The 26,332-nt window shown below is 38.8% G+C and overlaps 2 protein-coding genes and 1 pseudogene across 2 annotated transcripts; 2 read left to right on the forward strand and 1 right to left on the reverse strand.

The window, feature by feature from the left end:
• Positions 1–5,472: 5,472 nt before the first annotated feature.
• On the forward strand, positions 5,473–6,411 carry LOC110149233 (olfactory receptor 52E8-like). The gene has a single exon (XM_020911618.2). It carries the CDS (start codon positions 5,473–5,475, stop codon positions 6,409–6,411), a length of 939 nt encoding a protein of 312 aa, XP_020767277.2.
• A 7,868-nt stretch (positions 6,412–14,279) lies between these two features.
• LOC110149231 (olfactory receptor 52E8-like) lies at positions 14,280–15,221 on the reverse strand. Its single transcript, XM_020911617.2, has one exon. The coding sequence runs from the start codon at positions 15,219–15,221 to the stop codon at positions 14,280–14,282; it is 942 nt and encodes a 313-aa protein (XP_020767276.1).
• Positions 15,222–23,625: 8,404 nt separating this feature from the next.
• LOC110149222 (secretory carrier-associated membrane protein 3 pseudogene) lies at positions 23,626–25,030 on the forward strand (annotated as a pseudogene).
• Positions 25,031–26,332: the final 1,302 nt, after the last annotated feature.

The following is a 26,332-nucleotide window of genomic DNA, read 5'->3' on the forward strand; positions in this document are numbered from 1 at the left end:
TCTGGGACCCCTATAATTTGAATGTTGGTGCATTTGATATTGTCCCAGAGGTCTCTGAGACTGTCCTCAGTTCTTTTCATTCTTTTTACTTTATTCTGCTCTTCAGAAGTTATTTCCACCATTTTATCTTCCAGCTCACTGATTTGTTCTTCTGCTTCAGATATTCTGCTATTGATTCCTTCTAGAGTATTTTTAATTTCAGTAATTGTGTTGTTTGTCTCTGTATGTTTATTCTTTAATTCTTCTAGGTCTTTGTTAATTGATTCTTGCATTTTCTCCATTTTGTTTTCAAAGTTTTTGATTAACTTTATTATTATGATTCTGAATTCTTTTTCAGGTAGTTTGCCTATTTCCTCTTTATTTATTTGGACTTCTGTGTTTCTAGTTTGTTCCTTCATTTGTGTAGTATTTCTCTGCCTTTTTTTTTTTTTTTTTTTTAAACTTATTGTGTTTGAGGTCTCCTTTTTCCAGGCTTCAAGGTTGAATTCTTTCTTCCTTTTGGTTTCTGCCCTCCTAAGGTTGGTCCAGTGGTTTGTGTAAGCTTCCTATAGGGTGAGATTTGTGCTGAGTTTTTGTTTGTTTGTTTTTCCTCTGATGGGCAAGGCTGAGTGAGGTGGTAATCCTGTCTGCTGATGATTGGGTTTGTATTTTTGTTTTTTGTTGTTTAGATGAGGCATCCTGCACAGGGTGCTACTGGTGGTTGGGTGATGCCAGGTCTTGTATTCAAGTGGTTTCCTTTGTGTGAGTTCTCACTATTTGATACTCCCCAGGGTTAGTTCTCTGGTAGTCTAGGGTCTTGGAGTCAGTGCTCCCACTCCAAAGGCTCAGGGCTTGATCTCTGGTCGGGAATGAAGATTCCACAAGTGGTTTGTTATGGTGTTAAGTGAGATTAAAACAAATAACTAAAAATAGGAAACCAAAGATGAACCCCTGACAAATGGCAGTTACAAAATCAGGCAAGCAATAGTGGAATTAAAATAGTGGAATATACACATATACATATACACCCATAAGCAAAATCAAAACAGTCCAACAAAAATAAAGTACAATAGATTGACCCAGCAAACAAAGGAAACCAAAAATTATATCTACCAGTTAAGAACAAAACTAACTAAAGCACAAACTGGAAAACAAAACTAAAGCAAGGTGCCAAGTGGGGAATAAAGCAATGAAAACAAAATTAACAAATATGTTGAGAGGAAAGGAAAGAAAGAAAAGAAAGAAAGATATATGTGCAAAGTTAAATAGAGGTAGATAAAGAAGATTTATACGCATTAAAGATTAACTGCAAGGGGAAAAGAACAGTAGGAAAAGCAAACAAATAAATAAATGTAGAAAAAATAATAGTAGGTTTAAAAAATTAAAATGTAAAATGTAAAAGAAAAGAGGGAAAAAAGGAAGAAAAAAGGAAAACTCCACAGAACTTCAAAAGCCCAATGCAGAGGCAGAGGTTTATAACAACAATAAAAAATGTGACTGAGGGGGAAAAAAAGCTCAAAAGCTTAATTAGATTTCATAGCGACAACTAAAATGAGGTGGGGGGATGGGGAAAAAAGAGAAAAAAATCCAAAAGAATCTACAGAACAAGTCAAAATATAAGAATAATAAATGTTTTTCTTGAGTCACTGCTGTCAGAGTCCTTTCCCTCGCTGGGAGTCACAGTCCACCTCACCTCCCCAGGATGCCCTCCAACACTGTGCTGATCTCTGGACCTGCTGTGGGTGCAGCTCAGATTCTAATCTGGCCCTACTCCTGTGTGTTCTTGCCTCCAATGTCCACAGCTATCAGAACTAGTTGCGTTTTCTTTTGTGGGAGCTCTCAGTGTCCTTTTATATATTCCATAGACACAGAGTCTGCCTCATTGATTGCGTGGATTTAATTAGCTTGTGCAGCTGGTTGGAAGGTTTTGAGTCATCCTCCTTAGTCACACTGCCCCTGGCTTTTAACTGTGGTTTATTTCCACCTCTGCATGAGGGTTGTCCACTGGCTTTGCTCCTGAGGCTGCCCTGGAGGACCTGAGTTTGCCCAAGTGAAGGCCAGGTGTAGGTGGTGCAGTTGCTTGGGTCGCAGGGGTTCTGGCAGCACCAGGTACTCAGGGGAGTTGGCGGCTAGGGCAGCAGGAAATACAGTGCTCTAGAAGGGTATGGCAACCAGTATTGGCCAATACACTCCAGTATTCTTGCCTGGAGAACCCCCTGACAGAGAAGCCTGGCAGGCCACAGTCCACAGGGTCATAAAGAGCCAGACATGACTGAAGTGACCCTGCATGCATAGATGCAAGACTTTTTTTGCCTGTGGCAGCTCTGCCCCAGTGAGGGTTGAGCGTGAAGGTGGCACAGCTGCTTGGCTTGCGGGGACCCTGGTGGTGCCAAGTGTGCAGGGACATGGACTGCCTCTGCCACAGGAGTTATGGCCCTATCAGAGTCTTTTTTTGAGCCTCTTGTAGCTGGTGATCAGAAGGCCTCTTTGGCCAGTCTTTCTCCATAGCTCTGCCTGTTCAGGCACTTAGAGGGCTCCCTTGCCCTGGGGTCCTTCTCTGTCGTTCAATAGGTCAGGCACATAAAGGGGGCTCCCTGGATGGTGTCCTAATCTGTAGATCAGTGCTTCAGGTAGTTAAAGGGGCACCCTGGGTGGGGTTCCTACTCTGTAGTTCAATGTGTCAGGTGTTTGATGGGCCAGCCTCTCTATTGTTCAGCTGCCAATGCTGGCGTGTGGGGAGAGAGGCTATGGTGATGACTCCACCCCCTACACGTGACTCAGCAGTATTGCCTTCCTTCTGTGGCTACCTGGCTTTCCTCCACAGGCATTTCCCACCACAGTCTCCTCCCTCACATCCCCTCAATCTGTCTCTCTGCAGTCAACAGCAGCCCTCACCCTGGGATTGCTCCACAATCCCTAAACTCCAGCTCCCAGCTGCTGTGCCTTCTAGGGAACTTGCATCCCTGTCCTGGAGTATGTATGGCTGCAGCAAGGACTGTCTGATTCTCATTCCATTTAGGCTGCCACAGATCAGCTCTTTCACTCTCAGCCTTAAATGTTTCTCTTCTGACTCAGAGGATTGCCGCAATGTGGTTATCAGACCCCTGCTTCAGTTCCCCCACCTGCTGAGGGCAGGTCCAGTCCTACTAACACTCCTGTTTTCCCCCCTAGTTCCTTCATCCTACGAGTTTTGTGTGGTTCTATATATTCTTTTCCATTGGTCAGGTACTCCTGTCTGCTCTCAACTGGTGTTCTGCATGCACTTCTGTGTCTGAAGGTGTATCCCTGATGTATCATGGAGAGAGATGTACTCCATGTCCACCTACTCCTCTACCATCTTCGGCAGTAAATTATTTTGTTCTCTGCCATTTCTTCCTCCTAAACTAATTTTCCATGTTCACTGACTTCTCAAATTTCCATTTTGCATTTATTTACCTGTATCTACTCACATGTGGGAGGATTTCTAGCCTCTTTACGCCAACCACTCTTTTGTCCTGGTTGGGTAAATCTACTCATCCATGGTGTAATCTAGCTTCTGGGAGTGTATATATGCTGGTCATCTCAACAAAAAGGGACAAGGAGCTTAGACATCATGAGAAGGCATATCTGAAATCTGAATACCGACATGGCAGACTAAGGCTGCTATTTTCAGGCAAAATGATGTTAGATCCCAGGGGGAGGGAATGCTGGATCTCTGTGAGCTCAGTGTGTATAGTAAAAAACCTATTACTGTACCAATCTCCATGAAATTCCATGAATTAGCACAATTCTAAAAGATTTGGCATGTGTACTCCAGAAGGCCTGGACTCCTGCTTACAAAAATTCAGTACCATGTTTACAAGCCATGGCATTAGCATTTTTATATTCATTATTATTCCAGGCTATATCATACATTCTAATTATATCATCTTCCTTCTGTTTTTGTAAATCAAAGCCAACAGCTTTTAAGAGTTTAATGCTGCTAGACAAAATTTAGGGATAGAGTCTGTGGAACTGGGTAGAGTGGACACTAATAATGAAGGTGGTAACTATAGACCTCATGGTACAAAAATATAGTCACAGGAGGATTAGCTTTTTTTTTTTTTATTTTTTTCTACAGAAGAGGGACCTTCTAGACCCTAGGGATTAATGGTTCTGTGTGAGACGGGCTGGGGATTGGGAGATAATTGCAGCACAAGTATAAATTTTCTCTATAGTTATGACAATTACATAAAGTCAGATGGGGAGTTGTTGCTGTAATCTGATCCTTAAAGGATCATGCATATGAATCACAGACATGGCTAAGGCATGTGGTGCTGCTCAAGGCTGGGCTCTAGAAGTAAGGAATTGCCCAACATGAGGGACATGGGTTCTGACAAATACTGACAAACAATGATCCCCTGAGTGGGACTGGAACCGTAAGGAACAGAGAAGCATAAGGTAGGTGTTGCTGGAATATTTTTGGTAGGGGCAGGGTAAAGTCTTCCACTTTGTATTTTGTTAATCTCAGTTTTTCTCTAAAGCATAGACCAAAAAGGATATTTTAAAATAAGACACATTCTTTTTCTTCCTATCCGGAATCTTTAGCCAATTTCTACAGATGTTTCAATAGAAAGCTTGATTTTTTAAAAAAAAGGAAGAAAAAAAAGAAAACGTTGAATGTAATGACTTTCTTGGTCTGTCCATCATACGTGAGTCTCACTTAGCTGAGGTGTTCAGAGAACCTCTCAAGCAGAGATACCCCTAGCTCCAATTTGCCACACCAGCCACTTATAACAGAAGAAGAGAATAAAATAAGGAGGGAGAATTCAATTTCTTCCTTACTCCTCCTCACAAACCTGCTTCTTCATCCCCCAGAGAGAGTTACTGACTTTCCTAAAGCCATTAATTCATAACCTTGTTAGAGAACAATTATTACTTTCAGCATACACTCCACAGCTCTAAAAATTTTTCTTTCTAGAATTCAAACTGAAGTGTCATCCCATGTCAAAGGTCTTTAATGTTCATTACTAACATTAAGCTGAATCATCCTCATACTGCATTCATGTAACCTCTTATATGTCACTTTGTTAGAGAGGACTTCCGTCATGATAAATTTAAAATGACACCAACTTCATCTACGTGTTATGTTTTGTTTTACTTCAAAGCATTTATTTTTCTACCATCTACCTGCTGTACATGTGTATATGTAAATATATATGTGCACTATATATATATGTATATATGTATACACTTGTATACATGTACATATTTGCTGTTTATTTAGCTACTGTCTCATTCCTGAACTAGTAATATTATGAAATCAAAGGCTTTGCTTTCTACACTTAGCAAAATTATTGTTTTTGAAGATTTGAATGAATCCATACTTTAAAAGCTAGCATATAATCTCCTTCACAATTTCCTACTGATTAGTGCTCACAATTTATTATATTCTTTTCTTTGAGATGGTTTGACTTTTTAAATTTATTTGATCATTTTTTATCTTCTCTGGGATTCCAAGAGAACAGGGAGAAGATGTTCCCCTCAAATGCCACTGACTTCCACCCCTCCTCTTTCCTCCTGCTGGGAGTACCAGGCCTTGAAGAGATGCACATTTGGATTGGATTTCCTTTCTGTTCTGTATATTTGATTGCCCTTCTCGGGAACAACACTATCCTGTTTGTGATCAAGAATGAGCAAAGTCTTCATCAGCCCATGTTTTACTTCTTGGCTATGTTAGCCTGCATTGACCTGGGTCTGTCTACATCCACCATACCTAAGATGTTGGGCATATTCTGGTTTAATTTAAGGGAAATTAGCTTTGGGGGTTGTGTCACCCAGATGTTCTTCATTCATATATTCACTGCTATGGAGACTGTCGTGCTGCTTGCCATGGCCTTTGACCGCTATGTTGCCATCTGCAATCCTTTGCGGTATAGTCTGATTCTCACTAACAGAGCTATTGGTTTCATCCTCATTGTGGTGTTTGGTGTTAATTTCATTTTGGTCATCCCTCTGGTATTTCTCATCTTGAGGCTTCCCTTCTGTGGAAGCCATATAATCCCCCACACTTATTGTGAGCACATGGGAATCGCTCGACTTGCCTGTGCCAACATAAAGGTGAACATAATATTTGGGTTGATTCTCATATCCATGGTGCTTGTTGATGTGATTCTGATTGTCATCTCCTATGTGAGAATACTCCTAGTTGTCTTCTGCCTTCCTTCTCGGGAGGCCAGACGAAAAGCCCTTAATACCTGTGGCTCCCATATCTGTGTTATTCTAGTCTTCTTCACTCCAGCATTTTTCTCCTTCATGACCCACCGGTTTGGCAGGAATGTCCCCATATACATTCACATTCTCCTGGCTAATCTATATGTTGTTGTTCCACCTGCCCTTAATCCTGTTATCTATGGAGTGAGGACTAAGCAGATTCGGGAGAGAGTTTCAAGCATCTTTTTGAGAAAAGGCTAATACAAGGTGTCTCAGAGATTTTGTTTTAGTCTAGGGAAAGGAGATTATGTTTCTCAACTACAGAATCTTGGAACAGAAAAAAAAAAAAAACTTTGACCTTAATATTATTTCATTCATAATGAAATGTAATTAAGGCCCATAGAGCTCCAGGAATACTGTCTATAGAGATGCCAAGGGTCTTTTAAGTGGCCCCAATTCTAGGGTAGTGGCCTAGAAAACAGACTGCTCCACTGAGTGGTGCAGTATTCGTTTCATGAGACTGCTAAAGGTTGGTCTATCAAAATAGCTCTGGCATGCTGATTTGGACGTGATTCAAACTGTTCACATAGTCAGTGGCCCCAGAAAAAGCATTTGTTTGAGTAACTGTGCTTCTTAAGGACAGCGCAGAACTTTTGTAACCTACTACTTATATAAAAATATGTGGCATTGCCAACAACTCATAAGAAGCCTTCATGCCACTGCTAGTCAGTAACTTTCAGAGTTCATCATTTATTCACATCTGGTACTATAAATTAGTTTCTAGTTTTAATACTAATTAAGTCATGTAATATGCATCCTTTGTGGTGGCTTATTTTATTCAAAATTATATCTGTGAGATGAATTCATGTGATTGCTATAGTGAAACTTGTTACTTTCTATTGTTGTATAGTATTCCATTTTATGAGTGTACCAAATTTAATTATCCATTCTGAATGGGTAGTTAGGCTTTATCCTATTTTTGGTTATTTTCAGTAAAGTTGTTATAAATATTTCTCTACATGTTGTTTGGGAGATACTTGCAGGCGATTAGAACTTCTAAGGGTATGACTGCTGAGTGATATTTTCATACTAATAGAAAGTTCCAGTTTTCCAGAACTATACATCATTTTACATTTTTAGCAGCATCATTTACATTTTATGTATCAGCCAATTGCTGTGCATCCTCACCAGCACTATTTCTTTTTTATGTATGCTTGTGTGTGGATGTGGATGTGTATTTGTTTTTGTTACCATTATGTGGGATAAGTGATGCATTAGTATACATTTTCTTGATCATTAATGGTGTCATAAAAACTATGGCTATTTGGCATTTGGATGTTTTATTTAGAACACTTTGTAAAATCTGTGCTCATTTTTGTAGAATTTTTTCCAGTGACATCATGAAAGTTCTTTTTATGGTCTGTATTTGAGTTCTGTCTCAGATATGTATATCCTGCAGGTATCTTCTCCCACTGTATGATCTAGCTTTTAACCCTTTACGTGGTATTTTTTGAGAAATTCAAGTTGTCATGTTCAGTGCAGTTCAATTTATAAATATTTTTCAATAAAGCTATTGTTCTTTAGTCCTGTTGAAGAAATTTCTGCTGAACTCAATAACATGAAGATGTTCTCTTATGTTACCTTCAATATAGGTTTCCCTGGTGGCTCAGTGGTAAAGAATCCACCTGCCAATGCAGGAGACACAAGTTCAATCCTAGGGCTGGAAAGATCTCCTGGAGAAGGAAATGGCAACACATTCCAGTATTTTTGCATGGAAAATCCCATGGACAGATGGGCCTATTGGGCTACTATCTATGGGGTCTCAAAAGAGTTGGCCATCACTTAGTGACTGAAAAACAGCACCACCTTCAATATGCTTTATTATTTTACTTCTACATTTAGCTCTATGATCCATCTAGAATTGATTTTTGTGTCTGATATGAAATTAGGACCAAGTTTTCTATATGATATCCCAGTTAATCCTGAACCATTTATTGAAAAGTCCATTTTTGCACACTATATTTCAGGACACTTTTGGAGTAAATCAGATACTAGTATAGAGATAGATCTATTTCTTGATTCACTCATCCACTTTCCTATACATGTGCCAATGCTATACTATATAAATTAATTTTATAATAGCAAATATAGGTTTCTGGTAAGGCCTTATATGGCTTTCCCAGGTGGCACTAGCAGTAAAGAAACTGCCTGCCAATGCAGGAGACATAAGAGAAGAGGGCTTGATCCCCGGTCGAGAAGATTCTGTGCAGGAGGGCATGGCAAACCATTTCAGTATTCTTCCCTGGAGAATCCCATGGACAGAGGAGCCAAGCAGGCTACAGTCCATAGGATTGCAAGGAGTCAGAACAACTGAAGTGACTTAACACATATGCATACACAGCACAAAGCCTATATCGCATATCTAGGAGTTCAAATCAAAACAGATGAATATTCCAGATATCAAGACACATTACAGGTAAGTAGACATATCAAACATCAAAACAAAGTGATTAGTGGAAAAAGTTTGAAACCTTTCCAGTTTTTATTCCTGAGGGTTATGAAAACTACTGAAGTTACCTGAACGTGAAATGAGAAAAAGACTAGGAAAAGAAAAAGAGCATTGCTCAGTTAAGTTCAGTTCAGTTGCTCAGTCATGTCCAACTCTTTGCGACCCCATGAATCACAGCACGCCAGGCCTCCCTGTCCATCACCAACTCCCTGAGCTTGCTCAAATTCATGTCCATCGAATCTTTGATGCCATCCAACCATCTCAAACTCTGTCGTCCCCTTCTCCTCCCTCCTTCAATCTTGCCCAGGATCAGGGTCTTTTCTAATGAGTCATTTCTTAGCATCAGATGGCCAAAGTATTGGAGTATCAGCTTCAGCATCAGTCCTTCCAATGAATATTCAGAAATGATTTCCTTTAGGATGGACTAGTTTGATCTCCTTGCAGTCCAAGGGACTCTCAAGAGTTTTCTCCAACACCACAGTTCAAAAGCATCAATTCTTCAGCACTCAGCTTTCTTTATAGTCCAACTCTCATGTCCATACATGACTACTGGAAAAACCACAGCTTTGACTAGATGGACCTTTGTTGGCAAAGTAATGTCTCTGCTTTTTAATATGCTATCTAGGTTGGTCATAGCTTTTCTTCCAAGGAGTGTCTTTTAATTTCATGGCTGCAGTCACCATCTGCAGTGATTTTGGAGCCCAAGAAAATAAAGTCTCTCACTGTTTCCACTGTTTCCCTGTCTATTTGCCATGAAGTGATGGGACCAGATGCCATGATCTTAGTTTTCTGAATGTTGAGTTTTAAGCCAAACTTTTCACTCTCCTCTTTCACTTTCATCAAGAGGCTCTTTAGTTCCTCTTCACTTTCTGCCATAAGGGTGGTATCATCTGCATATCTAAGGTTATTGATATTTCTCCTGGCAATCTTGATTCCAGCTTGTGCTTCATTCAGCCTGGCATTTCTCATGATGTACTCTGCATACAAGTTAAATAAGCAGGGTGACAACATACAGCCTTGACATACTCCTTTTCCTATTTGGAACCAGTCTGTTGTTCCATATCCAGTTCTAACTATTGCTTACTGACCTGCATACACATTTCTCAGGAGGCAGGTCAGGTGGTCTGGTATTCCCATCTCTTTCAGAATTTTCCACAGTTTATTGTGATCTACATAGTCAAAGGCTTTGGCATAATCAATAAAGCAGAAATAGGTGTTTTTCTGGAATTCTCTTGCTTTCTCAATGATCCAACAGATGTTGGCAATTTGATCTCTGGTTCCTTTGCCTTTTCTGCATTGCTGGTGGAAATGAAATGGCACAGCCATTTTGGAAGACATTTGGTAGTCTTACAAAATTAAATACATTATTACCATATAATCCAGAAATCAGTCATGCTTGCTGATATTTACCCAAAGGACTAGAAAACTATATCCATAGAAAAACCTGCATTCAGATATTTACAGCTAGTTTATTCATAATTGCCAAATTTTGGAAACAGCCAAGGTGTCCTTCAATGGATGAAAGATGATGTGGTACATCTAAATAACAGATTATTGGCTAGCATTGAAAGAAATGAGCTAATAGGCCATGAAAAGACATGGAGGAAATTTAGGTGCATATTACTAAGAGAAGGAAGCCAATGTTAAATGTCTTCATACTGTATGGTTCCAACTGTATGACATCCTAGAAAAGGCATGGTAACAGTAAATAGATCAGTGGTTTCCAGAAGTTGAGGGCTAGGAAATGGATGAATAACACAGGAGCACAGAGGATTTTTAGGGCAGGGAAAGACCCTATATGATACTGCCTTGGTTAATATATGTCATTGTACATTTGTCCAAACTCATGAAGAATACCGGTACCAAGAGTGAATCCTAATGTAAACTTCACTCACCCCGGGAAATAATGATGTGTCAATATAGGTTCATCAGTGGTAGCACATGTTACTAGTTTGGTGAGTGATGTTTAATGGAGGAGACTATCCATGTGGGGACAGAGCATATAAGAGAAATCTCTGTATCTTCCACTCAATTTTCTCATGAATCTAAAACTTCTCCAAAAAATACACTCTAAAAGGAACTAATATATAACTCAGGGAACTATACTCTCAATATTTTGCAGTAACTCATAAACAAAGAGAATCTGAAAAATTAGATATATTGATACATGTCTATATAACTGAATCACCTTACTGTACACCTAAACTAACACATTGTAGATCAACTATACCTTAATTAAAATTAATAAATAGTAGACTATTAAACATACAGTTCTAGTGTTATTATTTTAACTTGTTAAAATAAGTAAGCAATTCTTTAGAATATTGATACCAGTTGCTTTTGTTTTCTCCAATTGGATAGGAAAAGTTTTATTTTTATTTCTTCTGTTATTTATTTATTTTTGTTTTAGATAATAATAAAAGGCAACAACAAATATGCATAGCAAAGTCTATGCACAAAGTCTCCAGGCACAACCAGTAAGGATTTAAAGATCAAATTAATGATCTAGAATAGGATGTTGTACCAAAACTTTCCAAATACTTACAAAGATATATGTTGACACATTAAATATTAGCCTTCTAAGTATGTTCAGTGGATACATTTATTTATTTATAATTATTTATTTGCATTTAAATATTTTTGGATCATAACATTAAATATGTATCTATGTTTTAGGAAACATATCCAATGTCTAGTAATATTTATGATGACTGTACTTATGTAAATGGAAATAATCATTTTCCTTTAGTTAGTGCTCATTAATTTTGCACCATCTTGTATTCTTATTTTAATTCATTTCTTGACTAACCAAAGTATGCCAAACAGGTGCTGTAAAACTCATGAAGTGTTGTATATTAAAAGGTTGTTTTCCCTTATGCCATTATGTTAGAAAACTAAAATCTTGTAGGTTCAACAGTTTGTTTTCAGTTCGAAACTATTACAGATAAAGCTTCTATGAATATCTGTGTGCAGCTATTTTTTAAAAATTTCTTTGGGTAAACATCTAGGAGCATATTGTTTAGATCATCTGATAGGCATATGTTAAACAATATTTTTAAAACTACAAAACTGTTTTCCAAAGCCTTCCATTTTACATCAAGCTACCAGGGGCTTCCCAGGTGGCACTAGTGGTAAACAACCGACCTGCTAACACAAGAGACATAAGAGACTTGGGTTTGATCCCTGGGTCTGGAAGGTCCCCCGCAGGGACTGGTCCCCTGTGGCCATCCACTCCAGTACTCTTGCCTGGAGAATCACCATGGACAGAGGAGCTTGGTGGGCTACAGTTTATGGGGTCACAAAAAGTCAGAAACGACTGAGTGACTTAGCACACATGCGCAGCAATATATGAGAGTTCTGGTTGCTTCACATCCTTGCTAATATTTGGTATGGCTAGTCTTTTTAATTTTAACAATTTTGATTATGATGGTATCTTGTGTGTCTTCAATTTGCATTTCCCTAATGACCAGTGGTAGTGAGCATGTTTTCATTTGCTTATTGAACATTTGTAATCTTTTTGTGAAATAGTTATTAAAACTTTATCTTCGTTTTTAAAATTGAGCTGTCTTTTCATTAATGGCCTGAAAAAGTTCTTCATACAGCCTGCATGCAAATCCATTGTCTGATATATATGTTGCAAGTATTTTCTCTTAGTCTGGGACTTGCATTTTTTATATTCTTAGTAGTATATCATGAAAAAATATATATCTATATATATTTTATAAAGTCCATACAGTCAAAGAAGGAAGTCAGATAAGCGATGAAATTTTAACACAGGCCCATCCCACATTGGCCCACTTGGTCTCTGAAACTCTTCTGTGTTTTTTTCCAGAACGCATAATTGGAATAGATATTCTTACACCTGGCAGAACTTCTTCAAGGAAGGTCAGTCTTTTGTTCTATCTAGGCCTTCAATTGATTGGATGATGCCCATCCATGCTTTGGAAACCCCAGATTTCTCTATGCAAACCGTAAAGTTTAAAAGATTCTCAGTAGATATGTGCCTCGGCTTGGGTAAAACTATGGGCTTCCCAGGTGGCAAGGTGGTAAAGAATCTGCCTGCCAATGCAGGAGATGCAGGAGATATAGGCTCGGTCCCTGGGTTGGAAAGATTCTCTGGAGAAGGAAATGGCAACCCTCTTCAGTATTCTTTCCTGGAAAATTCTGTGGACAGAGGAGCCTCGTGGGCTACAATCCATGAGGTTGCAAAGAGTCGGACACGACTGAGTACACATACACTAATTGTCTGAGCATTTTTTGGTGCTTCAAAACAAAGATGAAGTTCAGTATGTACAATTGACAAGTCATCTGTTGTGCCTAAATATTTTCAATCTCTTTCTGTTTACCTGCTAATCTGTTTCTTTCTCCTGCTGTACTTTATTTACCTTGATCTTAATTAGAGCCTAAAATGAGTATATCCTGTAAAGTCTTATGAGCCCTTTGAATTGTTTTACTTCTGTATAATTGCTTCAGTTGCTATTACAAAGCATGAAATTGAATACAAAATTGTGCCTATGTTGTTTGTTAATTTTTTTTCTACCTTATGATTATGTTTTCATGGGAACCAACTCTACCATGGAAACAAAAAGGTTGCATTCAGATTCTTTGATTAGTGTTTCAGGAACTCATATCTTGCAGCATTGTCTAGTTAGACCCATTACAGGTAAGACAGTTCTTGGCAGCACAGCACTCCTCTATCATAATCAATGAATTCTGTATAGAGAGACTATTTAATACTACTTGAGTTGCATTAAGACTTAGTTCTCAAATGATGATTTTAATATCTGTTACAGAAATAAATTACACCAAACTATTTAACAATAAAATTTAAATTTTGTCTAGGGACTAATAATTGCTCTGTAAATTTATTTCCAATTTGATACTGCACATAAATAAGGAAATATTGATAGCTTACAGTGAACGATGTCGATTCGTGATCGCCAAAAAGATTTAGCTTCGGGACCAGGGTTTGATCACTCAAGAGCTTTTGTGTATCAGAGTTTTATTAAAGTAAAAAAAGGGAGGGAGGAAGCTTCTGACACAGACATCAGAAGGGGGATGGAGAATTCCCCCCTTGCTAGTGTTAGCAAGGGAGTTATATGCTTTTTAATTAGTTATTACAATAAATCAAAAGAATGTCTCAAGGTTGTAAAGATCTTACTAGACCCACTCCCATAATTTACATTTTAAGATAACAGGATTAGCCAGAAGGTGGCCACAGTTCATGGGGTCGCAAAGAGTCAGATACAACTGAGTGGCTTCACTTTCTTTATTACAGAGTTTAAACTGAGTTGTTTGTTGTGCAATCATCAGTTCCGGGCTTAAAAAAAAACATTTTATGTGACTAAGACTAAGGAATGTAGAGAAAAAAAAAGTTTGTCCTTTCCTCCTCCTTGAGAATTCCAGACCCCTGTCTCCTCCTTGAGAGCCCCAGACCCCTTTCTCCTCCTCAGGAACCCTGGACTTCTTATCAACCTGCCTAGGAATTGACTCTCTCAATATGATGTTTGATATCATATTCTGTAAAGCATATTCTCCATAAAACTTTAAGGACACTTTAATTTTTAAAGGATGGAAAAGAAAATTGTTTCAAGGCTCTTTTCAAATCAAGTGTTCAGAGTCAAACTTTTTTAAAATGAAATATTGTCACCACCTGATCTCGGATCTGCTTGGTTCTTACCCCATAAATAATGGGGTTAAGAGCAGGGGGGATAACCACATATAAATTGGCCAGGATGATGTGGATATAACGTGGAATATTGTGTCCAAATCGATGAGTCATAAAGGAGAAAAAGGCTGGAGTGAAGAAAGCTAAGATGACACACACATGGGAACCACAGGTATTAAGAGCTTTGAGTCTGGCCTCCCGGGACGGGAGTCTGAAGACAGCATGTAGAATCTTCACATAGGATATAGCAATCAAAATAACATCCAAAAGTATCAGAGAAATAAGGATTAATCCAAACAATATATTGACCTTTATGCTGACACAGGCCAAACGGGCAATGCCCATGTGCTCACAGTAGGTGTGGGGTATAGCATTATGTCCACAGAATGAAAGCCTTAGAAGGAGGCATATAAGTGGAAAAACAAAAACCAAATTTTTCAAAATTCCTATTTCCACAATCATACAGGTATTTCTGTTGGTGAGGATTATGTTGTATCGAAGAGGGTGACAAATGGCAACATAGCGATCAAAAGCCATGGCTACAAGCATGAATGTTTCAAAGCCTGTGAACAGATGTATGAAGAACATTTGGGTTAAGCATCCTCCAAAGGAAATCACACCAAGGTTAAACCAGAAGATGCCTAGCATTTTAGGAACAGTGGCTGTGGACAGGCCCAGGTCTGTGAGAGCCAAGGTGGCCAAAAAGTAGAACATGGGCTGGTGAAGACTATGTTCAGTCTGGATGACCAAGAGGATGGTAACATTCCCAAGGAGGGCAATCAGATACACTATGCCAAACGGAAAGCCAAGCCAGACATGCATATTTTCCAGTCCTGGAATTCCCAACAGCAGGAAAGATGGGGGGTGAATCCATGAGATATTGGCTGGAGACATATTGGCAAAGGTTTTTGATGGTCATGCTCCACTCATTTGAAGCAATCTTTAGTTCTACATAAGGCTTCCCAATGCCTCATCAATATTGCTAATACTGCAGAAGAACGATAAGATATATAAGTATGTACACTTTCTCTAGAAATAGAGAAGAAAGAGCATGTTATTCCACAGACTTCTCTTCCTCTCATTTACTTTCATTGCTATATATGGCACATGAAGGAGAATATTCCTTAAGAAATGAACGGATATTGAGACATTGGACAAAATAATCTAAATTAGTTTTAGTGAGAAATTAGACCAAATCAGTTAATATAAGATTCTATACTAGGCTCTAACTTTTGAAATGTTAATTATAAATGGAGAGAAGATACACACATTCATATCCTACTGATAAATGTTTACAATTTGTGAGCATTTGCATTATCATAGATTTCAGATTTCTTAAAAACTAGAAATATTACTCTAACATATGCCCTTGGGGGTTTCCAGTTGGAATCAACTAACTTTTTCCCCCAGTACTTAATATGACATATATTTCTTCCTCAACATGCTATGAAAGTAGCACTGACATAGGGACAGTACCATGTGTGAAATAGATAGCTAGTGGGAAGCTGCTGCATAGCACCCAGAGCTCCCCTTGGTCCTCTGTGATGACCTAGAGAGGTGGGATGGGGAGGCTCAAAAGGGCGGGGAGATATGTGTTTATATATTTGATTCATGTTATACAGCAGAAACTAACACAACACTGTAAGCAATTATATTACAATTAAAAATTTAATACAAAAAATCTAAGCATATGTATTTTTTGCTTCTAAATTTGTGCTATTTCTTACTTTTGTCATCAATGTATGAAGACATGTGCTTTATTCTTTGAAATAGGACCTTACCTTATAAGGTCACTGACTTCACAAAATTCAATGCTATGAAATTAATTTTAGATATAAAACCATCTCTCTTTTAGCGAGGTTGACTCAGGTTTAAAGCTCTGACTGAATGATTCAGGCTTCCCATTTTTCCCCTATTTTCTCACACCAACAACCTGGGCTCACTTCATTTCTAAAACACCTATAACATTTCCAACTTTGTTTCTAATTGGGATTTAGAAACATGAGTAGTGTTATTATTATATTGTCATTGTTATATGAAGGAAGAGAATAATTCTAAAATAATAGCATTATACAAGTATTTAAAATTATTTATCTCAGTCTTACAGGGAAATTTCAAACAAATTATATTACTTGCTATTCAGATATATGGGGGAACAAGACTGATTCTGATTTCTGAGTAAGTGAATTTCTTTTTTTTTAATTAAATTATTTATTTTAATTGGAGGCTAATTACTTTACAATATTGTAGTGGTTTTTGCCAAACATTGACATGAATCAACCATGGGTGTACACGTATTTCCCATCCTGACCCTTCTTCCCACCTCCCTCCCCATCCCATCCCTCAGGGTCATCCCAGTGCACCAGCCCCAAGCACCCTGTCTCATGCATCGAACCTGGACTGGCGATCCATTTCACATATGGTAATATACATGTTTCAATGCTATTCTCTCAAATCATCCCACCCTTGCCTTCTCCCACAGAATCCAAAAGTCTGTTCTTTACCTCTGTGTCTCTTTTGCTGTCTCGCATATAGGGTCATTGTTACCATCTTTCTAAATTCCATATATATGCATTAATACACTATATTGCTGCTTTTCTTTCTGACTTGCTTCACTCTGTATAATAGACTCCAGTTTCATCCACCTTATTAGAACTGATTCAAATGCATTCTTTTTAATAGCTGAGTGATATTCCATTGTGTATATGTACCACAACTTTCTTATCCCTTCTTCTGCTGATGGACATTCAGGTTGCTTCCATGTCCTAGCTATTGCAAACAGTGCTGCGATTAACATTGGGGTACATGTTTCTCTTTCAATTCTGGTTTCCTCAGAATTGCTGGGTCATGTGGCAGTTCTATTTCGTTTCTTAAGGAATCTTCACACTGTTCTCCATAGTGGCTGTACTAGTTTGCATTCCCACCAACAGTGTAAGAGGCTTCCCTTTTCGCTGCACCCTTTCCAGCATTTATTGTTTGTAGACTTTTTGAGAGCAGCCATTCTGACTGGCGTGAGATGGGACCTCACTGTGGTTTCTTTTAGTCTGAATTGCAGGTGCAGGTCTTCATCCTCACAACAAAACTGCTTTGTTACAGTCACCCAGCTCTCTGTCCTTCTGGTATTCCCAGCATTCTGCCCAAATTTGCTTATTTTAAAACTAAGTAGTCAGTTCTTCAATCTTTTTCTTGTGCTACATTAACCTGTGGTTAGCAATCTCCAGTCTCTTCCAATTACTCTTCCTTGTTCTATACTACCTCTTGCAAATTTTAATATAATTAGTCTAAATACACATCTCTAAAGAAGAGGGAAACAAATATGAGCGTGTTCTTAATTATAATCCATGAAGAACAGATTTTCTTCTCTCTTTGAAGAGAATGAAATAGTTTTAATAATAAGAGACCTGACCTCTTCTTTGAAGCTAAGGAAGTTAGGGGACATCACAGTACACTGTACCCTTAAGATTTTAGGAAATCTATGTAAAAGATTCTAAGACTAAAAGAAGCATGATCCTTCAAGAGAAAAGATAGGAAGCTAAAATATCTAAATATACCTGTCATAAGGTATATACATCAAGACTGATATGAGGAAGAGAAAGAAGAACCAGCATCACCCTCCCATTAATCTCCCAGGTCTCTTAGTTACTCATGCTCAAAAACATTTCACAGAGCTCAGTGTTGACTTGTAATATTTCTCCCCCAGGACCCTGTAAATCTACTCCATAGCTCTCTGTATGCCTATTTAATCAATGTCCAAGTTCCCATGTAATTGTAAGCTTCATGCAGAGTTGTAACAGGGGCCAGGAAGTGGTTTTGTTCATCATTATTTCTCTAGCACAGTATTTGGTGGATAGCTGTGACTCAAAACATTTCTTTTACAAAAAGACTGAATGAGTAGGTAATTATTGATTTTGACTCCTGGTCAAAAGGCCTCAAGTTAGAAGAATGGTAACAGATATCATACAGTATATCTGGCAGTTAAGGATGGAGAAATGAAAAAGAAAACCATAATCCTAAAAAAAAGGGTACTCTGACTACATAAGGAAGAGAACTCTGATCAGAGGCTTTCCTGACAAGGAAGCTATCAATGGGCCTGTGATGTAATAAAAGGAAAATACAAAGAGGACAGTCTAGGGAGAATTTTATAAAAACAGGTGATCATGACAATCAAAAATAGGAAGTAATATGTGACTGGTAGTTTTGTTCTTGCATAACTTGTTCTCTCATGGGATCTCCTGACTATTTTGCTACTCTAATACATCAGTAAAACATCAATAATATAGTTTCATGGTGGTAAATTTTCAAAAATCAGAGTTATTCAATCTTTTGCAATGTCAACTTGTTTTCAGCATAAAGTCATTTATTCTATATTAGAGTGCCTGAACAGAATTGTACAAGGGGCAGAAGGGTGATGCCAAAGACTTGTTTAAGATTGTGAGATCTTAAATCAAAATCTCCTGAATAAGGCAATTCAGGAGGCCGCTATGTAGGACAGAAATAAATTAAAAGTAAAAATAGGGGGGAAATTGCTGCGAAACAGGCTCATCCTGCATGTCGCCTATCTAAAAGATTCTTATTCACTCTAAAAGATCTTTATTCCTATATACAATGAACAACAAAATCTCAATAACAGTGCTAAAACTAGAAAGATGTTCAATAAGGTATTCTTCAGTCCTGGATAAAAGAGTCTGTAAGATCAAAATTGTTCTTTTGCACAACACTGAACCAGCCTAGTTTAGAAGCAACCGTTACATATCAGATATATTTCAACTCAAATGAGATTCACCTTCCCATTCTATACCAAATAGAAGAGGTGGATAGCTAAATAAATAAATAAATACATGTTCATAATTTGGGAGAGAGACTATCATCTTACTTTTTCCAAATTTGACTCTAATACATTTTTTAATTTTAATTGGAGAATAATTACTTTACAATATTGTGATGGTTTTGCCATACATCAACATGAATTGGCCATAGGCACACATGTGTCCCCTTCCTCCTGAATCCCCCTCCCAAGTCCCTCCCCACACCATCCCTGTGGTTGTCATGGAACACCAGCTTTGTTGCCCTGCGTGATAGGTTAAACTCCCACCAGCTATCTACTTTAAATAAGATAATGTATATGTTTGAATGCTACTGTCTCAAATCATCCCAGCCTCTCGTCCCACTAAATTCAAAAGTGTGTTCTTTGTATCTGTGTGTATGTACAGGGCAGCAAAGGAGACCCTAATTTTTTTTTTTAAGTAATAAATAGATTGGAAGAGCAAGTAATGATTGAGTTCTACAAATAGCTACTTTTACAGGAAAGAAGAGATGTGATTTTAAAAACTGATTATTTCAACTGTTATGTGTTTTTGTGTGCTCAGTTTCTCAGTCGTGTCCAATTCTTTGTGATCCAATGGACTGTAGCCCACCAGGCTCATGGGATTTTCCAGGCAAGAATATTGGAGTGGTTTGCCATTTCCTTCTCCAGGGGATCTTCCCAGCCCAGGGATCGAACCCTTGTCTCTTGAATCTCCTGCATTGGCAAGCAGATTCTTTACCACCAGCTCCACCTGCTAGTGTTGTGTGTTTTATATACAGCTTATATATTTAATGCTGAAGTAAAAAGTGAAAGTGGTTCAGTCATGTCTGAGTCTTTGCAACCCCATGGACTATACACTTCGTGGAATTCTCCAGGCCAGAATGACGGAGTGGGTAGCCATTCCCTTCTCCTGGGGATCTTCCCAACCCAGGGATTGAACCCATGTCTCCAGCATTGCAGGTGGATTCTTTACTAGTGAGTCACCACGTAAGTCCATTTAACACTAAACTTGCTTGATAATATGGAAGACTAAATCAAGAATGAATATATTTGTAAACAAGGAGTCTTATATGTATAAATCAGCATGGAAATTTCATTGTATGCTTTTAAGAAACTACAAACTATTTGGAATCTGGAAGTAATTAAACATATTGAGGCTCTTTTTCATGTGTTGGCTTGATTTGAAAAAAATTTTAGAACGTCTATTTTTGGATATTAAGTGGAAAATAATACTCCAAAATAACCTGTAGCATCACAAAGTTCAGTAGAATTAAACTAAAAGAGAGAATTAGAAATGGGAGGAGTGGGAAAGAGATACAGAAAGAAACAAAGAAGCCAGAATTTGTAAGGGAAAGGGACAGAAAAGATCGAAGAGGAGGAGAGAGAATTTAGCAGTATCATAACAAGTTTACCTTTTTCCTTTTATTCCTTTTTTCATGAAAATTAGAAATACTTGTACAAAAAAGTAATAAAACACCAAAATACACAGAATTACCTACAATTATATCAATTAGAAATAAGAATGTAAAGTATTTTGGTTTATCTCCTCCAAATTAATTTCATATGTAAAGTTAGTGAGGGGGTTAAATCAATAGATTCAAGTCCATACTTTCCTAATCTATATGTTCAAATACATATAGCCACAGCTATAGCACCAACTTACCAGCTTCAGGAATAGCCAACATTAAAAAACAAATGTACAGTCCAGACTAATAAATGCTCTAAGCATGTCTCAGCACTATAACGGTGGTCCAAAGAGAAAAGCTTACTGGGATGGAAAATTTTCTCCCAGACTGGGAGTAGCTACTCTTCTGGGGCTGCACAGTATGAAAGCACCAAAGAAAATTAATTCATAAGTTCTTACCACAGGTTTAAAGGCATAAAAAAGGACATGGGCAAAGGAAACCTTTGGGACTTTCAAATTTCTCCCTGTAGGTTCCCAATTTCCAAGTATTTATAGTTCTCTCACAACCCAATAGTTCTAATTATTCCCTTGCCATCAGTCCTATAAGAATAATATCTGAAGCAACCTATGATTTTTCTATCTGGTCCCCCAAGGCTGTTATATTCTCTAATTATTGTGCCACTTTTTTTCTAGGAAATATCTTTGCCTTGATCTAGAAGTCAAGTAGCCACTGAACACTTATTTAAAATTAAGTATCTGTAGACTTCTTGGTGGTCCAGTGGTTGACTCCATGCTTCCACTGTAAGGGGTGTGGGTTCCATGCCTGGTTAGGGAACTAAGATCCCTCATGCCACATGGCCAAAAAAAAAGATTAAGTATGTGGTCATATAGGTTTAATCTGTAAATCTTTTCCCTTTGAGGCCTATATTCTGGTTGCATAGACAATACTAACCACGGGATGTTGTTGTTTAGTTGCTAAATTGTGTCTGACTCTTTTGCAACCCCATGGATTGTAACCTGTCTGGCTTCTCTGTCCCTGAGATTTTCCAGGCAAAAATACTGGAGTGTGCTGCTATTTCCTTCTCCAGGGGATCCTCCCTACCCAGGGATTGAAACCTTTGTCTTCTGCAGTGCAGGCAGATTCTTTCTCCCTGAACTACCAGGGAAGCCCCACTAACAACTTATAAATGTGCAAATAATTAAGCTGTATAGTGTTAAATTTAGAGCTACAGAAACTCAGAAAACTTGTACATTTTCTTGCTTTCTAACCTAATTTCCTTTAGAAAGGGCTTGGAAGTTGGCACAATAAAAACTACAAAGGAAAATATTACTTGTGGATTACATTACTTGTGTAATGTGGACATCACAGAAGGATTATGCATTGTGTCTAGCCTGGATAAGTATAGAATTATGTAGCTGACTTTCTTCAGAGAAAGAAAAAAGCAGTTAACAGTTGTCATTGGCTCACTGGACTGGCACTAATATCTTAACCAAGACAATACCCACTTAACATAAACAACTTTTCAAGATATGAACATCAAACAAAGACACTCTGTGTTTGTGATCATGGAGTGGATTGGGGTGCAAAGGATAGCTTCCTGAGATACTGCCAAATAGTTTTCTAAAGTGATTTTACCAATTTACCATCTCACCAGCAATATTTGAGGACTCTAGTTGCACACATTTAGTACTTTGGTGGTTTAGTCGCTAAGCCATGTCCAACTCTTGAGAGTCTTTCACTTTATCCATTATGGTCAGTATATAGTGGAATTGCTTAGCGATTTTATATGTATTTACCTTGTGACTAAGAAAACAGTGCATCTTTTCATGCTCACTAGAAATTTGGACGTCTTCCTGTGCAAAAGCCCCATATAAACCCTTTGCTAAGTTTTCTAGGTGGTAGTGTTCCATTTTCTTATGATTCATAAGCATCATATATATATTCTTTAATATGAGGCATTTGGTTTATCTATTCTCCCTGTTATTTATTTGATAAAATATTACATTTGATATGCTTTATTTGATAAAAGATGTTCTTAACTTTAATATACACTGACTATATATTTCCCATATTGTTAGCACATATATGTGTATGTATTGTGTCTTTAAAATCTGTTCTTATTGGAAAGTTATTTGTCCAGAAGGTGTATGGTTTGCCCTTTCAAGTTTACATATACAATTCATTTGGGAAGGATTTTTTGTATAATTTGAGATAAACATAAAAATTCACTGTTCCTTCCTGTGACTCTCCAATTTATCCAAAATCTTTTATTGAAAATATCACCTTTTGCTACAATGTTATCTCTCCTATAATTCATGCAGACATGTATCTGTGGGTATGTTTCTGAACTCTCTATTCAGTTTCATTGGACTGGTTTTGGACTGGTTTTCTATACTTGCACCAAAACAATACTCTCCAAATTACTATGCTTTATTGTAGGTCTTCACTACTATAGCTTTAGAACAGGTCTTGTTGTCTGTCTGTATGACTTCCAATATAGTTCTTCAGAAAGAAAATTGGCTATTCTTGGACACTTTTCATGAATATACTATTCAAGATAATGTAGTTTATGCTGAGAAAATAGCTGAGTTTTTTTTTCTAACTGTGATTATTTTTCCAAAGGCCCAATTTGCTGTAGATAATGTTCTAAAATTTTTTTGTATTTACTTATATCTGAATATGACAGTATTATTTTTGCTTGTTAATGTAAGCTCCTCTGATGTCTATTTGGATGACTAAAACTTTCTTGCCTGTCTAGAGTCAGAAGGTTCTGAATATATAGGCTAGCTTGACTCAATTTATCTGATATCTGTTTATTAATTTGCCTGAGTATGTTCTTTTGGTTTATTAAATTTTTTAAATACAAAAGATTTAGTAGTTGCTATGGAGTTTTTTTAGCAAGTATGACATATGCATACCTATGTTGTCTGGTTTACATTTTTGCTAAAATTAGCTTTAAGATTTGGAAGACAATATCTATTTTTTTAATTTCTCTATGATGGTTTCTGGTCATGCAGTAAAATGTCCATGCTCATAAGCTGATGAAGAATCAGAAGTAGAGAGCCGCGGCCGCCGCCACTGCCGCGGCAGGGGCGTGGAGGGCGGGGGGTGGCCCAAGCCGAAGTTGCAAACATGGCTCAAAGCAGAGACGGTGGAAACCCCTTCGCCGAGTCTGGCGAGCTTGACAACCCCTTTCAGGACCCAGCTGTGATCCAGCATCGACCCAGCACGCACTATGCTACTCTTGACAGTCTACAACCCTTCTGAGACCCGGGAGCCACCACCAAGCTATGAGCCTCCTGCCCCTGTTCCGATAGCTCCGCCCTCAGCTCCACCCTTGCAGTCCTCAAGAAAACTCAGCCCCACAGAACCCAAGAACTATGGCTCCTACAGCACCCAGGCTTCAACTGCAGCAGCCACAGCTGAGCTGCTAAAGAAACAGGAGGAGCTCAACCGAAAGGCAGAGGAGTTGGACCGAAGGGAGCGAGAACTCCAGCATGCTGCCCTGGGCGGCACAGCTGCTCGACAGAACAATTGGCCCCCTCTACCTTCTTTTTGCCCAGTTCAGCCCTGCTTTTTCCAGGACATCTCCATGGAGATCCCCCAAGAATTTCAGAAGACAGTATCCACCATGTACTACCTCTGGATGTGCAGCACTCTGGCTCTTCTCTTGAATTTTCTTGCCTGCCTCGCCAGCTTCTGTGTGGAGACCAGCAATGGCTCAGGCTTTGGGCTCTCTATCCTCTGGATCCTCCTCTTCACTCCCTGCTCCTTCGTCTGCTGGTATCGCCCCATGTACAAAGCTTTCAGGAGTGACAGTTCATTCAATTTCTTCGTTTTCTTCTTCATTTTCTTCGTCCAGGATGTTCTGTTTGTCCTCCAGGCCATTGGCATCCCAGGTTGGGGGTTCAGTGGCTGGATCTCTGCCCTGGTGGTGCTGAAGGTCAACACAGCTGTAGCTGTGCTCATGCTGCTGGTTGCTCTGTTCTTCACTGGCATCGCTGTGCTGGGAATTGTCATGCTGAAGCGGATCCACTCTTTGTATCGCCGCACAGGTGCCAGCTTTCAGAAGGCCCAGCAAGAGTTTGCAGCTGGTGTCTTCTCCAACCCTGCGGTGCGAACCGCAGCTGCCAATGCAGCCGCTGGAGCTGCAGAAAATGCCTTCCGGGCCCCATGACCCCTAACTGGGATGCCCTGGCCCCGCCACTTGAGGGAGGCGACTAGCCCCCATCCCTGAGGTCTCTGGGACTTTGAGACATCACTGTTTGATGTCTCCACTCTAGTACCCCCAATCATACAGCCATGACTGCTGAACCTGACTTAAGGGTGTGGGGAGCCCAGTGTGACCCAGTCACTGCTTCCCTCCCACCCTTCGATCAGGCCACACTGCTGCCACAACCACACACCCCGACCCGCTTCCCTCTGCTGTGCCAAGGCTGTTGCTTCGGTTATTTAAATAAAAAGAAAGTGGAACTGGAAAAAAAAAAAAAGAATCAGAAGTAAAAATTTCTGAAGTAACTGAAGTAAAAGAGATAACTGTAGAAGACCCTCTTGAATGCAATTTCAAATGACACCAGCTTTAAGGACTAAGCAATAATTTTTTGCATGATTATTCTAGAAAGTGAAAAAAGCCAAATGTATTTCTAGTGTTGCTTGGTATTCTTCAATATATTGGAGCAATATTTGTAATATTTATTGGATACTATTGCAAATTTTCCAAAAGGCTCCTCCCAAAATAAAGTAATATACAATCCTATAACAGAATGTTCTTGGCCTTAATAGCCTAACTTTCCTACCATGGGATTCTCAGGACATAAGACTCTTCCTTTCAAAAAAAAATTAAAAAAAAAAAAAAAAAGACTCTCCCTTTCCATCTGTGTATCATCAAATAGCCACATACAACTTAGCGTGTGTTGAAGTTCATAAATATTTATTTCAGTTCAGTTCAATTGCTCAGTCATGTCCAACTCTTTGCGACCCCATGAACCGCAGCACGCCAGACCTCCCTGTCCATCACCAACACCTGGAGTTTACCCAAAGTCATGTCCATTGCATCAGTGATGCCATCCAATCATCTCATCCTCTCTCATCCCCTTCTCCTCCTGCCCTCAATCTTTCCCAACAGCGGGGTCTTTTCAAATGAGTCAGCTCTTCACATCAGGCGGTCAAAATACTGGAGTTTCAGCTTCAGCATCAGTCCCTCCAATGAACACCCAGGACTAATCTCCTTTAGGATGGACTGGTTGGATCTCCTTGCAGTCCAAGGGACTCTCAAGAGTCTTCTCCAACACCACAGTTCAAAAGCATCAATTCTTTGGTGCTCAGCTTTCTTTATAGTCCAACTCTCACATCCATACATGACTACTGGAAAAACCATAGCCTTGACTAGACAGACCTTTGTTGACAAAGTAATGTCTCTGCTTTTTAATATGCTGTCTAGGTTGGTCATAACTTTCCTTCCAAGAAGTAAGTCTCTTTTAATTTCATGGTACTGAATGTATTTTTCATAATTATGCACTGTTAATCTTTATATGGGAGAAAGCGATGGCAGCCCACTCTGGTACTCTTGCCTGGAAAATCCCATGGGCAGAGGAGCCTGGTAGGCTGCAGTTCATGGGGTTGCTAAGAGTTGGACATGACTGAGCAACTTCACTTTCACTTTTCACTTTCATGCATTGGAGAAGGAAATGGCAACCCACTCCAGTGTTCTTGCCTGGAGAATCCCAGGGACAGGGGAGCCTGGTGGGCTGCTGTCTATGGGGTCACACAGAGTTGGACATGACTGAAGTGACTTA

The sequence above is a fragment of the Odocoileus virginianus genome, unplaced genomic scaffold, assembly GCF_023699985.2.
Source record: "Odocoileus virginianus isolate 20LAN1187 ecotype Illinois unplaced genomic scaffold, Ovbor_1.2 Unplaced_Contig_20, whole genome shotgun sequence".
Classification (NCBI taxonomy): domain Eukaryota; kingdom Metazoa; phylum Chordata; class Mammalia; order Artiodactyla; family Cervidae; genus Odocoileus; species Odocoileus virginianus.

Excerpts from the sequence above, each read along its gene's own strand:
- LOC110149231 (XM_020911617.2), bottom strand. The coding sequence starts at position 15,221 with ATGTCTCCAGCCAATATCTCATGGATTCACCCCCCATCTTTCCTGCTG.
- LOC110149233 (XM_020911618.2), top strand. The coding sequence starts at position 5,473 with ATGTTCCCCTCAAATGCCACTGACTTCCACCCCTCCTCTTTCCTCCTG.